General features: G+C 38.5%; 1 protein-coding gene across 3 annotated transcripts in view; it reads right to left on the reverse strand.

Moving 5' to 3' along the window:
• The window catches only part of DLC1 (DLC1 Rho GTPase activating protein), a 197,859-nt gene that overhangs the window by 37,441 nt on the left and 145,374 nt on the right, over positions 1–15,044 (reverse strand). The window contains exon 1 of one of the 3 annotated variants that reach the window (XM_054294190.1): positions 88–160. The exons of the other annotated variants lie outside the window; for them this stretch is intronic. Coding sequence (XP_054150165.1) covers positions 88–100 — 13 coding nt within the window. The 5' untranslated portion in view covers positions 101–160. Of the gene's footprint in view, positions 1–87; positions 161–15,044 lie in introns of those variants that run through there. 3 annotated transcript variants of the gene reach the window in all.

Raw genomic sequence — 15,044 nt, forward strand, 5'->3', positions numbered from 1 at the left:
CAACGCCGCCCGCGATGCGCGGAGCTGCGACCCCCGGCGCAGAACCGCCACCCCCAAAGCGAGCCGGGAGGGGATCCCCGAGCTTACGTGTGAGGATCATGGTCTCCGCCGGCCGCGGTGGCTCCGCGGGGCTGCCTGCGGGGCCGGCCGGCTGCGTCCCTGCCCGCCTGCCTGCGCGCCGGCGGCGGCTCGCAAGTGACACCGGCCCGGAGCAGAGAGCGCCAGCCCGGCCCCTGCACCGCCCCCGGCCCGCCCCCAGCCCCAGCCCCAGCCCCGGCCCCGCTCCGCGCCCGCAGAGACCCCCAAGCGCGGGCACGGGGCAGCAGAGCGGATATGCCGCACACGCACCCCGGCACACGCACACGCACATGCACACGCACCCCTGAACACGCTCGCACACATGCACATGCACCCCTGCACACGCTGGCACACATGCACATGCACCCCTGCACACGCTCACGCACACACACATGCACATGCACCCCTGCACACGCTCACGCACACGCACATGCACACGCACACCAACGCGCACACCCACATACGCACCCCTCTCCCCTGTCCCTCCACCGCACGCTTGGGGAGTCCAAGGGAATGACACAAACCAAAGGTAACGCGCTCAAAACCGGCATAAAGGCTCCTGTGCCTTTTGTTCCTTTGGTTTCTAATGGCTGTCAGCTCTTGCGGTGGCCAGGTTTCTAAAAAGCAGTCAGCAAAGCTCTCAATACTTTTCCCAGGAAACACAGAGAGGAGAGTTGACTGAAAAGGCATCATGGCTCATTAGTGTTACAGACTGGAGAGGTTTGGAACGGCCTGAGCAGCCCAAGGCATGGGGGATGCTGAGCCTTGAGCCAGAAGCAAGCCATGCAGGAGGACCAGGGCATGCCAGTCCCTCCTTCTACAGACAGCATGCTGAAGAGTGCTATGAAATTTTAGAATTCTTGAGCACCATCAAAGTCTCAGTCTGAACCTGGTGGATGGAAAACAAATATTTTTCCTATGGGGACCACGGAACAGTGATGGACGAGTCTTGGAGATAGTGAAGTAAGCCTGGCTTCATAGCTCTGTGTCTGAAAGTTGCTGCCTACACTACTTATTCCCCTTTGTATTTTGCAAAGTTTTTTTTAATTCTTGTTGCTTGGTTGACATGTTCAGGACTGTAAAACAGCACAAACCAGGTACTTTTGAGCAGCTGCCAAACTATGAGCATGGAAAAAAGTATTGTGAAAATTTGAAAATATCTGGACCCTGTCAAAGACTATGATTGGTTCATTTTCTTCCAAGCCAACACCATATTTTGTATTCACTGGTGTTATTCTAATGTTCGGTTGTCATTTCTGCACGATGGATACAGATATAAAGTATGCATAGTGAGATGCTTGAACTGGCAATTTCCTGAAGAATAAACATCTCCCCCTTCTAGGAGGAGGAGGCTGCAAACTGTGGCCAGCTGGCCATTATAGTGTTGTTTCTGGAAACCCCTACACAGCTCTAGATCATTAATTTACTTTAATAGCCCAGAAGAGGATGGAAATGCACTATATCTTCAAGCTTAACTTTACATATGTTACCTGCTTAATCAATTACCTCTTCATATCTAACCTGGCTTATGCACATTTTGGCATAGCCACATTTACCTTCATTTTTGAATGTTTCTTGTAAGGTCAGGATATATGTTTATTAGATAGGTCAGGCACGTAAAATGTTAATTCCTAACTCTAGCATGGGGAAAACAGACATATGCTATGCCCCAGCTGTTGAACAGCCAAAGTAATCCCAATCTAATTGGCTTTCTGTATGCATTGTCTTTCATTTTATGCAGTTGGTAGACTAGTAAGTGTCAGAGTAGTCCTGACGAGATGAAATATATTGGTTGCATATTGTGTGTGATTTTCAGTCTGAATTCCAGGGGAAAAAAAAAAAGAAGAAATTTCTCCAATAAATATCCTCAAAAAGAAGGGGGTGGGGGTGGGAAAATGAAAAAAAATTACCAAGAACGTGTAGGTAAACATGCTGGCCCAAAGGCATTTCTGTCACAATAATAATGCTGGAACCAGGAGACCACCAAGTGTCAAGTTAATACCCTCTGTAAAAATCAGGGTTTGTTCCTGTAAACACAGACTGCCTAGGCTGCTTCCTGGACCAAGCCTTCATTTTGTATAGGAAGCTTTTGTATAGGACCCACAGGAAGCTTTTGAAGGAGGAGAGAATGGACTTCACAGAAAAAATGGGAAAGGTTGAGGCAACTCAGCATTGTGAAAGGGAACTAAAAAAATCTAAAAATGAGATGAGAGGTACAATAGTGAAGTAAAATCAAAATTGAGAGGATTGTGTGATAGCAGCAAACCAAGAATTTGAAGTCAGAGATTCGTTTGAGGATTTTGAGAGGGGTGAGTGATAAGATCAGTGAATACTTGACAAATGTGTCCCAGACACAGAAGATGGGAAACTCTCAGTAATTAAATCAAGGGTTATCATTCTCCCCTCTACCACTCTGTTAAATAGCAAATGAATGCTATTTAATGATGATGCTGACAATGAAACACTATGCTTGTGCTTTTGTTCAGCACTCCTGTTCTACTTGCAAATCTAATTAGCTTCCACAGTAAAGGAGGAATCTCCATCCTCATTCAGTCTCTGCAGCCATGTCAGAAACAGTGACTTTTGTGATGGAGCAGTCTGTCTGTTGGGATCATTGCTAAATAGATGCTGGAGGATTATCACTGACCTGGATTAGATTCTTGCTGGTAATCTAAAAGAGAAAGGCTTTGATTGTAGTTTGTTATCAACTGCTGAAGACACACAGTCACTGGGGCTTGCATTTTAACTTGGAATTCTATAGGGCTGCTTAAGCAGGCGTATTTTTGGAGCTGAAGCGAGGCACCAGTCTCATTTGCTGTAAAACGTGCTCAGAGGAACATTCCACCTGAGGCATGGGTGTTTAACAGGCTACAAACACCCTAATCACTCATCCGGCTTTAAAGAGTGTTGTGAAATCAGAAGAGCTTTGGCCTTTAATATTTTTATTTCTTTATCTCTCTGGCTATTCAAAGAGCAGGCAGCTGCCTGACAGAGACACAGGGTTTTGGAAGTAGCCTGCCTAAGAGGATTGTTTCTATGGAGTACTGTTATCCTTAATGCAATCAATGAGTTCTTGCTGGATGGTAAAGTAATTGTAAAGGGTTGCCCGACAGGCACAATTACTCAGTTTAAAAGGTGAATTCTCCTTCTGTTGTAACTGCATAAGGGAGTGATTTGCAGGAAGGCATCTAATAATAAGGACTTGATTGTCCTCTACTTTCCCTCCCAGGCCCAAATGCCTTAATGGTTAACTGTACCCCTGTCATCCTTTTTCTTCTAAATAGTGCAGTACACAGAAAAGTTCCAATTCACAATTAGTCAACTGACCTGCTGGTACAAACACAGGATTGTCAGACACATGACTGCAATTCTAAATGCTAGTATTAATATCGTCTTAGCAACAGCATGATAGATTATGGAGCACTTTCAAACTGACTTTCCAGGCCTCTGGTTCTGGGCTTGGATTCCTTCTCGACTGGGGTATATCTGTATGTAGCATTTCCACAGCCCAAAGCACTTTCATGTTCCAACCATTGTCGGTGAAATAATTATGTCTGAATTTTCTAGCACTTGACTTTGCTGAAAGTAATTACTTTAAGAAGTCTGTAATTGTTCAGGCCTCTTGACAAAGAGTGTTTGCACTATCACTTTGCAGAGATAAGTGACACTAACAGTGCCTTGCTTCCAGAGAAGGAAAGACATGGTTTCACCTCCTTGAGAGTCACAAAATGAAAGAAAGCATCTACCCAAAATGCTTTTTCACAAAATACATAGTGAATTCACCATATTGCACAGAGGTACTGCTCTACAGCTTGTAATTTATGGTTTCTCTGCTCTAGAAATCTTCCTGTAAAAATGAACACTATTAGAAATGTTATCAGCTTGTCATGTATATTAGACTCTTGTTGCTGATACCAGGCAACATTCAGTTGGGTGTTTCCCCCCTTTTTTTAACAACAAAACCCAATAAAGATAATTAACCTTGGCTTATTCTTTATGGTCCATATAAGCAGCTATTTTAAAACAAGAGGTAAGGGCTCTGTGTTTTTGCCTACTTTTGAATGCCATCAAACACTGTGAGTTCAACAGTTCAGGCTGGAAATGAAATAACCAAATTCACACTGTATTGGTTAAACTCTATTTCTAAAGGCAAAAGACAATACGAAACAAAAATATAATCAATTGACGAAGATACAATAGGATAAAATATAAATATGGAAAAATAGGAGAGAAAATTGGTATTTTCATTTCATTTTAAGCAGAAAGGATAAGCTCTTTAGCTTACATGGAATACCACTGGTTTATAGAAATTGACAGAGATGTAGGGTATCTCTCCCATATTGTGGTTAAGATGCTGTCACAGGTGAAGGTTTAGTTTTGAAGACTGCAGAATTTTTTGCAGTTAATGGGTCAGCCTTCCCTTCAATTAAAAGCTATATTTTTACCTTAGAAAGTTGATTCACCTTTGCAAAAATAACGAACTGAATTTAATGTTTAAAAAAACATTAAATCTTATCTAGAAGAAGTGCTTAGAGAAGCATAGTTAGAATTTCCAACCTGTGATGAGAGCACAGAGATGATCCAGAGTAAGTGTATGACTTGTGACACATAGAAGTCCTTCTTCCTTATATTTAGAAAAATTCAGAATAACTGTACTATTACTGATAAAGAGAGCATCCATAATTGATCACTTCTTCACAAAAAGGAATCTTAACCTGAAATTACCAGGATTAAAACCTCTGCATGTATGTGGTAAAAATGGTTGTGTAAGTGAGACCTAAAGGATATGCAAGTTAAGGGTGACTGACTGTTACACTGCATTAGAGAAAGCTGTAATGAAGCTTTTTCTTGGCTAAGGCACCATCCCTAGGTGGTAATTGCCTTGGTGGCTGTGTGGCAGCAGAGTGGCACCAGGAGTCATCTCCAAACCCTCTCCTTTCTTTGTGGGTCATTTAAAAGGAGACATCAGTGCCCAAGTCTCACCCCAATTCTCTTCCACTGTGTTTACAAATCACAGTGTGCAATCAAGTGTTAGAGGACGATGGCACAAAGGATTCTTTTACTCTAAATATATACTACAAAAAGATGAGCAACTTGATGATGGTGTAAAATGGTGGCAGGAAATAAAGCTCAACTTTGTGTTGCCTGGAAAATTACTATTTTTTTTCAGAACAATGCTCTTGTTTTCACTTTGTGTTCTTGTGACAACAGCTATGGCATTATTGAACCAACCTGCACTTCACTCTTCATTTTTAAAGCAAGTAGTTTTTACCTTCCACCTTTAAAACCACCAGTTTCCAAGGCATTTCAATGTTAAGATGCATTTCTGTAAACCTCATTCTCTGTTCACACATGACCTCCAGTCTGATGAAGAAAAAAGGTCAGCTTTTACAGAGAGACAATAGTAACCTTTCATTAAACAAGATGTAAGATATAAGTTGCCCATTAAAGTAGATGAAAACTGGAAGACTGATGCCTTGAACATGTCAAAACAGTGATCAAAAATTGGTTTATGAAGCAGCTGTGTTGTTATGTTACACATATGATGCTAGACTTTTCAGCATAAGACCTGGGACTGTGTCAGCCATGCAGCACCCAGCTGGAGTTAAAAGGAGTAAAGGGAAAGGAAATAAATGTTTTGGGGTGGTTTTTTTTTTTTTTTTTGGCTAATTGGGGGTATTTTTAATTATGTTGAATAAAAAATTATGAACAATGAAAATTTTCTTTTCAAAAGCAAATTTTTTCTTACTTCCATCTTCCATCTTGTGAGATCCAAGGCTTTTTACCTAAATGAGCTCTATATTCATTAAACTTATTTCCTCTGGAGGAAATAAGCACATGCACTCACCTGGACCAGTTGACCCATTATGTGAGAGACTGTTGCTGTTTTAGCCTTGGGGAAATCTCCAGGACTCAGGAAATAATTTTAAACCCATGACTTTGTAAAGCATGATAACTATGGCAACTGGAACACATACATTGTGATGGGTAATTTTGCATCAGCATTCATCAGGGGAGGTACTAGCTTGGTACTACAGCATGGAGAGTAGCTATTGTTAACATCATGTGAAGCTACAGAGACAGGGAAGAAGGAAAACACATTTGTAAGCCCAGTGGTCAAAGTGAGGTCCGGTGTAAGTCGTAATAGATTCATAATCCTTGGTCCTGTTCTTGACAGCACAGTAGACTGAGACTCAAAATACCTATCTGGAGTCTTGTTTTAAATTATCAGACAGCCTTGGTCTATCTACTCCCCTTCCCATATTTCATTTTTCCTTAGATAAATTAGAAAAAATAGTACATGCCTTTTTTGCAAAGTGTTTGAGAAATACTGTGAAAAGTACTGTGTGAATTTATTTTATTTATGTCTAATAAAAGTCCTCTTGCAGATTGCTAATTTGGCTGCTTCTTTTGTTGTTCATGTCCATGCTCTTGCTTATTGTAACTGAAACCTGGCTTATAGCAGCAATTACCTTGCCTTTTACTGGGAAATGTGTACATGCAGACAGTTATTTAAGAGCACCTTAAGTAACTTGCTAGAGTGTCAACACCCATAATGATGTCTGTGGAAAGACAAGAGAAGTGGAGGGGGGAAGCTAGCTGTCGTGCCAGCAAGAACAAACTGAGTTGGAGAAGATTTATTAGGTGCATATTGCTCAGATAAATGTGATCCTGACTTGAATGAGAGCCAGCAATAGCAAGGGGAGGGATCAGGCAGAAAGAAGTGGCTGTTTAGACTTCGTCAACAGATTCAAGACCTGACGAGGATTAGGAGGAGTAACAGAATTGTTGGGGGTGCTCATTCATCACCTTAACATTTAGGTTATGAATTCTAAATGGATGGTCAGTTTAGCTGAAAAATGCTTCCTCCTCCTCCTTGCTACATTTCTCTTTAGGCCAGTAGGTTTGAGAGTGAAAGTATTGCATGATGTTATTTGTGAACATGATACAATGCATAGAAGTGACTGACACGTTAATAGGAGCTTTCGTGTTTTAAAAACAGTCTCATATTCTGTTACATGACCACAAGAAAAAGAAACATGGAAAGTGGTTAGTATGCTTTCATATTTCAACACTGTCACATTATGAAGAGCTACCTTTTTTACTCTCCTTTTTTTGAGGATTTACTTTTGTCTTCATATCAATTTACAAAGACATACGGTAAATTAGTTAATTCTTGAGAGAGGTAAATCTCTTATATCTAATCTTAGCCCAGAGCAGTTTTTGAATACCTACTTTCTGAATTAAACAAACCCAAACTCCTATTTCTTATGACTGGGAATATATGAAAAAGCATTATTTTTGTTAAAGTAAAAAAAAAAAATCAGGATCCTGTCATATTCTGAAATGTCCTTTTTATTTTTTTGCATTCAACTTCAAAATGTAAATACAGATAGCAGTGATTGGAGAATGCTTTAACCTATATCTCTTTGCCCAGTACACCTGATAAACTGAGATTACCATACTGTTATATTAAATTTTACAACAGTTCTGTCACTAGATCAACAAAGTAATCCCTATACTTGTTTTCTATAATTTTAAAGCAAACATGCTATGAAAAAGATTCTTTCCTGTGGTTGCTGGTCTTTTTTAAAGCCTGTGGTTGCTCAGTAATTTGCAAGAACTATGCATTTACTGGAATTACTGTTAGACATGAGAAATTGATAACAGGCAAAGTTTCTCTTATTCCTTTCTATATCAAATGTTTCACATTTCTGTATGACACCTTTAGTATAGCAAATGCGTTCTGAAGTGCCCCTTTCATTTTCCATGACCACCAAGTGGCCAGCTGCACCAGTGATATGATTGCCTCTGTGGGCATCTGAAAAATTACATATGGGGAGCAAATATGTGATGTTTTAAAAATGTTTTTGCCATTGGATTTTCTGGGTCTTTAGTTTCCATTGATTTTACTGAAGATTCATTAATGCACATGATGGGTGGTAGAAAACAATAAGCCTGAAGTAGATATAGAACCTGATTATTTCTTCATGGAAAATTATGTTAAAATTGTGAACAGCGTTATTTAAAGGATGTGGTAACAATAGTTTGGATCATTTCTGGTCTAGTACTTGAAAATGATAAGGATCCATTTTGAGAAAAGTAATACGGGGGAAAAAATTCATTGAGCTAATCTGCTTTTTGTTTGATCACAGCTTCAGAGAGTTCAAGGCAGCCAGGGACATACCTGTGCTAGGATCAATGCTGCAAGTGATTAACAGTGATAGGACAGCCTGAACCTTTCATGCTCAAACCAGAACTTTCCCTCCTTTGAAACAAGAGCCTTTACATCACTCAGTAGAATTGTATTTCTCATGAGCAGCACAGAAATATTCTCAATTTTCTTTGCTGAGGAATCTTTATTTTTCCAACCACAGATCTCAAGATTAACCCTGCTCCTGGCCTTTGGTTTTTAGTCAGGAAGTATAAACAATGACTCAAAAGGTGTATAGGCAGAACTTTCCATCTGATTTACCCAGTATATTTTTATAATCTGTCGTGCATGTCATGTTGACCTTAATAACTTAAGATCTAAGAAACTAAGATTGCCTCTTTGCTCCTTAATGTAAACCAGTGTTACCACTAAGAAAAACCATTTTAAAAAATCCTGAAAATTTAGTTGCTAAGAGGTTAGAATGTGAAATTTCTGAGCTGATCAAGTGAACTGAAGTATTTGGGAAATGTTTGGAAATAAAAGCCACATGTGACCTGGCCTAGGGTGCAAGAATCCCACTTGACAAAAAATGATGAGCCTAATATTAGCCTGATATCCCAAAATCATATACAGTTTTGCATGTGGTTTTATATCAAAAATGAGGAGATTATATGATTGCAAATATGTGAGAAATGAGCCAAATCCCCAAACTGGTGTTCACCTTTATGTTAGACAGGTATCTGAAAGGCTCAGTAGCTTATCTCCTTTGCTATTTCTGTTGCACTTCACAAAGTTAGCTGACTTCATGATGAGATTTGAGCCATGAAGGAAACTTCCTGGCTAGCATACAGAATGAGAACAGGGGCAGTTCATCCTTAGATTTGCTTCTGAGGTGGTGAGTTACTGCCCACCAAGGTAACCTTTTAGCTAACCTGGGATTCTTGGGTGCTCCATCTGTTTAGAAAGGGCAAAGTAACTTCCTGCATTGCCTTATGATAGCACCCTTTCCCCCACTAAGCTATATAAAAAACTTTGTACCTTGAACACAAATTTCTCATCTTCATGTCTATAGCACCTATGCTGGATATTTAGCATACTGCCAGCTTCTCCACCTCTTTTTTTCCATTTCCTTTTGGAAATTCCTATCCATTTCCTTTTTTCCATTTCCTTTACATTTCTGTCTTTGTCTTCTTTTCCCTTTTATAGATAGCTTCTACTAACAGCAGTTGCAAGGGGCAGAAGTGCCTCCCTTAGATCTTTTCCTTATCTTCTATTCTTTTGGCCAACCCAGATAATGAGCGGGCAGAACATTAGGTCCAGAGCTGTTGGATAGTTATCCCCAATGAGGGAAAAGCATACAAACCAAAAGGAGGAATTGACAAATGAGTTTCTAGATTCCCTAGGAGGAAGTGAGAATCTTGGTTTCAAAATGTAAATATTGGAAGACTGAGAGACAAGATCACTGCCACACAGAGTGAATTGTGACCAAGTAAAGTGTATCTGCAATTGTAGTAACACAAATCTAGCAATTAATTTAATGCTTCCATGGAGCCAGTTAATGTCCAGTGCTCAGAACCCTTGGATATGAACAAATGTACTAAATGAAGGAGGAAGGAGAATTGCCTTCAAGTATCCTGATGAATTTCTGCTAGAATTGCTTTATATAGCAATTAGTTATGTTAGGACAAACATTATCAGAGTACACTGAGTATAACCTAAACCAATATGAGAGCTACCTAACATCTTATAGCTACTCTAGAATGTATTGCAGAGCATTACTGAAAGCCCAGACAATTGTGATGGGTTGCTCTGTTTGACATATAATAGTATTTGTCTGCTTACAAGATCTCCTTCCTTGGTTAGAAAGGACTTTGTTTATTTCAGTATGGAAAGGAATTTAAATGTCATTTTTACAAATCCATGCATGCAATTTGATTTGGTTTGAAGGGTATATAGAAATTGAAGTGCATAAATGCTTGCATGATCATGTGCTTAGTTTTTTGGTGATGGATTTCCAGGATCTTTAACACTCTATGTTCTCAGCCACACTTCACCTGAAACTCTTAAACTCATTCCATTAAGCATATCTCCTCAAGAATGAAAAGCTGATGCTTTATCCTCTGGCCACTTGTACCCACTATTTCTGATCTGACTGATAATGCCAGAAATCGAAGTACAGATTATCAGAACAGCAAGGCTTTTCATAATGGTCTCTCTGCATGAAAAGTCCATGTGTCAGCTAAGAAAATGAATTTTTAATAATACTTGGCACTGGATGAGTGGTTTGTCTCAACGGAGTGCATCAAGCACTGCTTATCTGATCTTTGTAACTCTGAAATAGAGTTCACCTATTTGAATGATCTTTTTCTTAGCCATCTTTATATCAAGAAGCTTATTCAGGATATGATATCCTCAATTTCAACACATGGATTTATTTTTTTAATAAGGAAATAAAAACACAGTAGGGATATTTACATCGGTGTGCTCAATAACATTTCTCTGCTGCACAGGGAACAAAATTTTCTGTGCCTGTTTAAAATTTTGGATAAATTTATGCTAACTTTTTAAGCCAGGCAAATATTATGAAGTTTATGCATGAGTTTAATATATCTTTTGAAGATACTATTGATGACGATGATGTCCTTTTCATTCTGTACTTAATTACTAAGTATCATTTTGAGTACATGGTACTGTGCAAACTTCATGTGATGCCACAGAATGCAGCTCTGCAATTTGCAGTGTTGGCAAATAAAGGCTCTTAGTTTTCTTTGTAGCAGTTTACCATAGACTGTTGTCCTGGGTTTGCTTTAATTGAATTTTTGGTGAGGAGGAAAAAGGGCCAGTGGTCAACCTGCTACAACTGTGTATGCATATACTGTAAAGAAATAAATATGCTCTTTAAGACTAATTTAGAGACAAATGCCTCTTCTTTGCTATAGATTCGAAATAATAATCTGAAAAAATAAATATATACATTAAAAAAGCAAAGTAGTTATTCTTGGTTCATACAGCAGCAGCTTTAAAAAACAAGCATTCCTTCATAGACTAAAGATGAATCAAAGTTCTCTGATTCCTGTAAAAAAGTATGTATCTACAGTCAGAGTTTGTTCTGGATCAATTCCAGTGCATTGTGACAATGGGAACTAGAAAGGAAAACTCAAAAGGGTATTTTTAATCACTTTTACCTCTATTAACAATGTGATGCTATTTCCATTGTTCCTGTTATAAAAATAAGTAGCTGACATGTTCCCCAGAATTGATTATTGTGTTTTAATCAACAGAACAGCCATCAAGATATTTCAACCTATCAGGAAAGGGAGTGGAAAGGAGCTGACGGAGAAACCTCAAAGGAAGGACAAGACACTGTGTCTTTTGTCCTTTGTTCCAAGATAGAAATAAACTGTCTCCACTTCTGATAAGCTTTTCTTTTGATCTTTGTTTGCAATAATTAGGGTTAGACACTAAGTTATTTTATGAACCATTTCAGGTTTAGCCCCCTCTTCGTTAATATGAATATGAGCTATTTGACCTAAGCAAACAACCCCATTTAATAAGTTTTTATTATTTGCTTTAATTTATGGAGATTTTGCCTAATATGCAAGGGAACTAGATAGTGATAGATTTGGGGAAGATGAAAAGTATTTTTTTCTTCAGATTTAATTTTATGTCATATTTTATAAATGTGAGAACATAAAATACATAAAAAGACATAAAGATCTGTTTTCTGTCTGTCTCTATTGTATAAATACATATATAGTTATATACATATATAATTTCTAAAAATTTAGGAATGTTCATCACACTGTGTTTCCCTCTAGTTTAGATGTTTTGGAAAATCTGCAATTTGCATTAAGGGTATAGATTAGTGCTCTCATTTATAGATATCAGTAAATATGTCAGGCTGTGGAGAGATGCAGCCTTTTACTCTAATTCACGCTGAAAGGCAAATTGGATCCAGGCACCAAAGGAAATACTGGGAAATAAGAATTTAGGATTCAGCTAGACTAAGTTAGAAGCATAATTGAATTGTTATCTGCTTGTGGTGCAAACATAACATGAAATTCAGGAGTTAGTTTAAGAAAAAAATGTGGTTTTCTTTGTTGCAAAGCTAGACTTTGTTCTAGGCAAAAAAACCCCCCAACAATCCAAAACCAAAGCAACACAAACTAACAAACAAAACCAATGTACTCCAAACCCATCAAACCAAAAACCATCTCCATAGAAAACTAAAACAAATTAATAAGAATGCTTAAATACTTTGTAAATCTAGGCAGTTTTCACATAAATACCAGAATTCAGGATACTACAGAGTAAAACAAACATAATAGTCAAAGAATGTAGGCATCATAATTTCAGAAAACAGTCCAGAATTAAAGTGTGTATATATTTTTACGTCACTGATCATAGATTTAAAGATCATTGTAACAACCTGAACCACAGGTCTTGCTTAGGTTTCCTGCTTCAAGTTTAATCTCCGGCATTTTAAACTGTCTCCCTTAGGAGTGCCCCTTGATTTTAAATGACAACTTCAAGGTTTAAAACATGACAAATTCACTCAGAATTTATAATGTGTGTCTTAATACAAATTTTTATCCCCTTAGAATCTAGTTTTTCACCAGTGTTCTTTTGTATTGTCCTTGAGATCATAATCAAGCTGTGGGATTGCAATGAGAACTAAATGATGCAAAGCTGTAACATCCCTCCTAATGTCAAGGGCAAAAAATATTATGTGTGCTTTGCTGAGACACATCATTGCATTAGCATACAGTTTCATGTCTGCAGATGTAAAAAATGCTATAATTTTCATTAGCTTCCTGAAACATGTAATATAGTCATTTACTGTAAAATACAGAATGCTCTTTAAGGGATATAAATTGCTGAATCTCTGTCTCTCCAGTGGAATAGTCTACTCTTATCAGCTGAGTAAGTGATACAGTCTAAACAAAGGGTAATAATGTTCAACTGGAATTCCAGGAAAGGAAGCTTAATGCGAACTTCCTGATTTAATCTTACAAAAATAGAAAGGTTGATAGGATAAATGAATCACTCAGAGGAGCAGATTTTGCTTCATTTAATTAAAACAGACCATAAAAATGTCAAAGTACTCCTTTGCAACATTAACTGCAAAACTCATATACAAAGCTATTTAGAGTATCATTTTCATGCATGAGACTGAGAAAAAACTCTTCAGAGAAACCACTCAATTTTCTCAAAATTTCTTCTCATTTCCCAGCCTGGAAAACATGGTGACAGATACATGGACATTTCTCATACAATTTCCTGTATCTTCTGCTTTTGGTGGGTCAGGAAAAGTCCTAGAAATAAATTTGGAACTTCTGCTTTTGGGAGATAATCAGCAAGTCAGAGATGCATGAATATTGAAGAAAAACAAAACAACTATTTTAAGCCTCAAGAAGAGGTTTTGTTAGGTCCAGTTTGTGTTCACTTTAACTTCCTGACAATGTTAGCCACTCATCCATGGATTGAACTCACAAAGAAAGGGGAATGAACAGTTTTTTGAACAAGATACCAGGTAAGTTGCTGGGAAACGAGCAAGAGAGATGGTCCTGTATTTCAGGTGGAATAGAAATGACAATGTACTAGGCCCTCTCAATCTTTAAATTGTGCAAATTTGTAACCTGTCAACACCTTTATATACAGCCAATATGAAAAATCTAAAATGTAAGTCAGCCAAATGACAAACTGTGATTAAAACTGTCTTCTTGCCCTCTACAAAAACAGCAGGAAAATGTGTAAAAAATATGTGTGTACTGCTATAACCCCCTCAACAAAAACAAGCAGGATATCCACAATACTGCCAGAGACCATCCATATCAGAGGAACGTGCATCCCATTTCCTGAGTCTTGCATGTGTTCAACACACCATCAATCCTTGCCTTAGGTGGAAAGTTTTTTCTTAACATTTGGGCATGAAAATCTCATCTTCTTAGAAATAGCTTTTTTTTGCCCAATAATTTTCCATTTCTAAACTCTTCCAGGATTGATTTCTGCTTAATGGCAAGCTGGTGGATGGGAATCTTTTTGTGCTCTTAGAGAGAACCTTGCCAGAGCTGGCTTTTTTTTTCCTGATTAAGGTTTGATCCCATATTGGTTTCTTTTTTGTTTATTTGATGTTACCAGTTTTTATTGCCTCCCACTTTGTTACTGGCTTCTATTTGGTTTTTGTGGCTGTGTTTTTTCCTTACAAGTATTTAAAGATGCCCAGAATGGGATATCAGAGAGACTCTTCACCTGAGAGGGCTGCTGTGTGCATTTAGGGCTGAGTGCTGCCGGGAGGAAACAAGAAGAGCCAGACCTGGTGAAGCATCACATCTGTGCGTGTGAAAGATCTTCAGAAACATGCTAAGGGTAGATATGGATGACTGATAGCATCTACAGCTGGAAGGGGTACAGCTCCAAGTTAATTCTATTTTGTTAGATGACACTGATGTCTATTTTACTCATTCCTGAGCCCTCAGAAAATCCAAGGACAGGATTAACCAAGTCGGATACAACTTCGATTTTTGTTTTCTGTGCCAAGATGTGAAGAATGTGAGGAATGACTTCTACATATGTAGAAAATCACATGGGAAGAGGAAGTAGGAAGAGGTAAAAGAGTAACACAAAAATCCTAAACTACGTGGACTCCCTTGCCTAGTGATTGACTCCACAGTGAAAATTAGGGATTATCTCCCACTGGAGATTTAAAATGGGAAAATCCCGAACAATGCTAGAAATCAGGTTAGTGTTATATGAAGGTAGAAAAGAGATATCAAGAAAAAGCAAGCTCATGCTGACCAAAAAACAATGC

Source organism: Melozone crissalis, unplaced genomic scaffold (genome assembly GCF_028551555.1).
Source record: "Melozone crissalis strain CALT ecotype California unplaced genomic scaffold, PUWL_Pcris_2 ptg000006l_1, whole genome shotgun sequence".
NCBI lineage: Eukaryota > Metazoa > Chordata > Aves > Passeriformes > Passerellidae > Melozone > Melozone crissalis.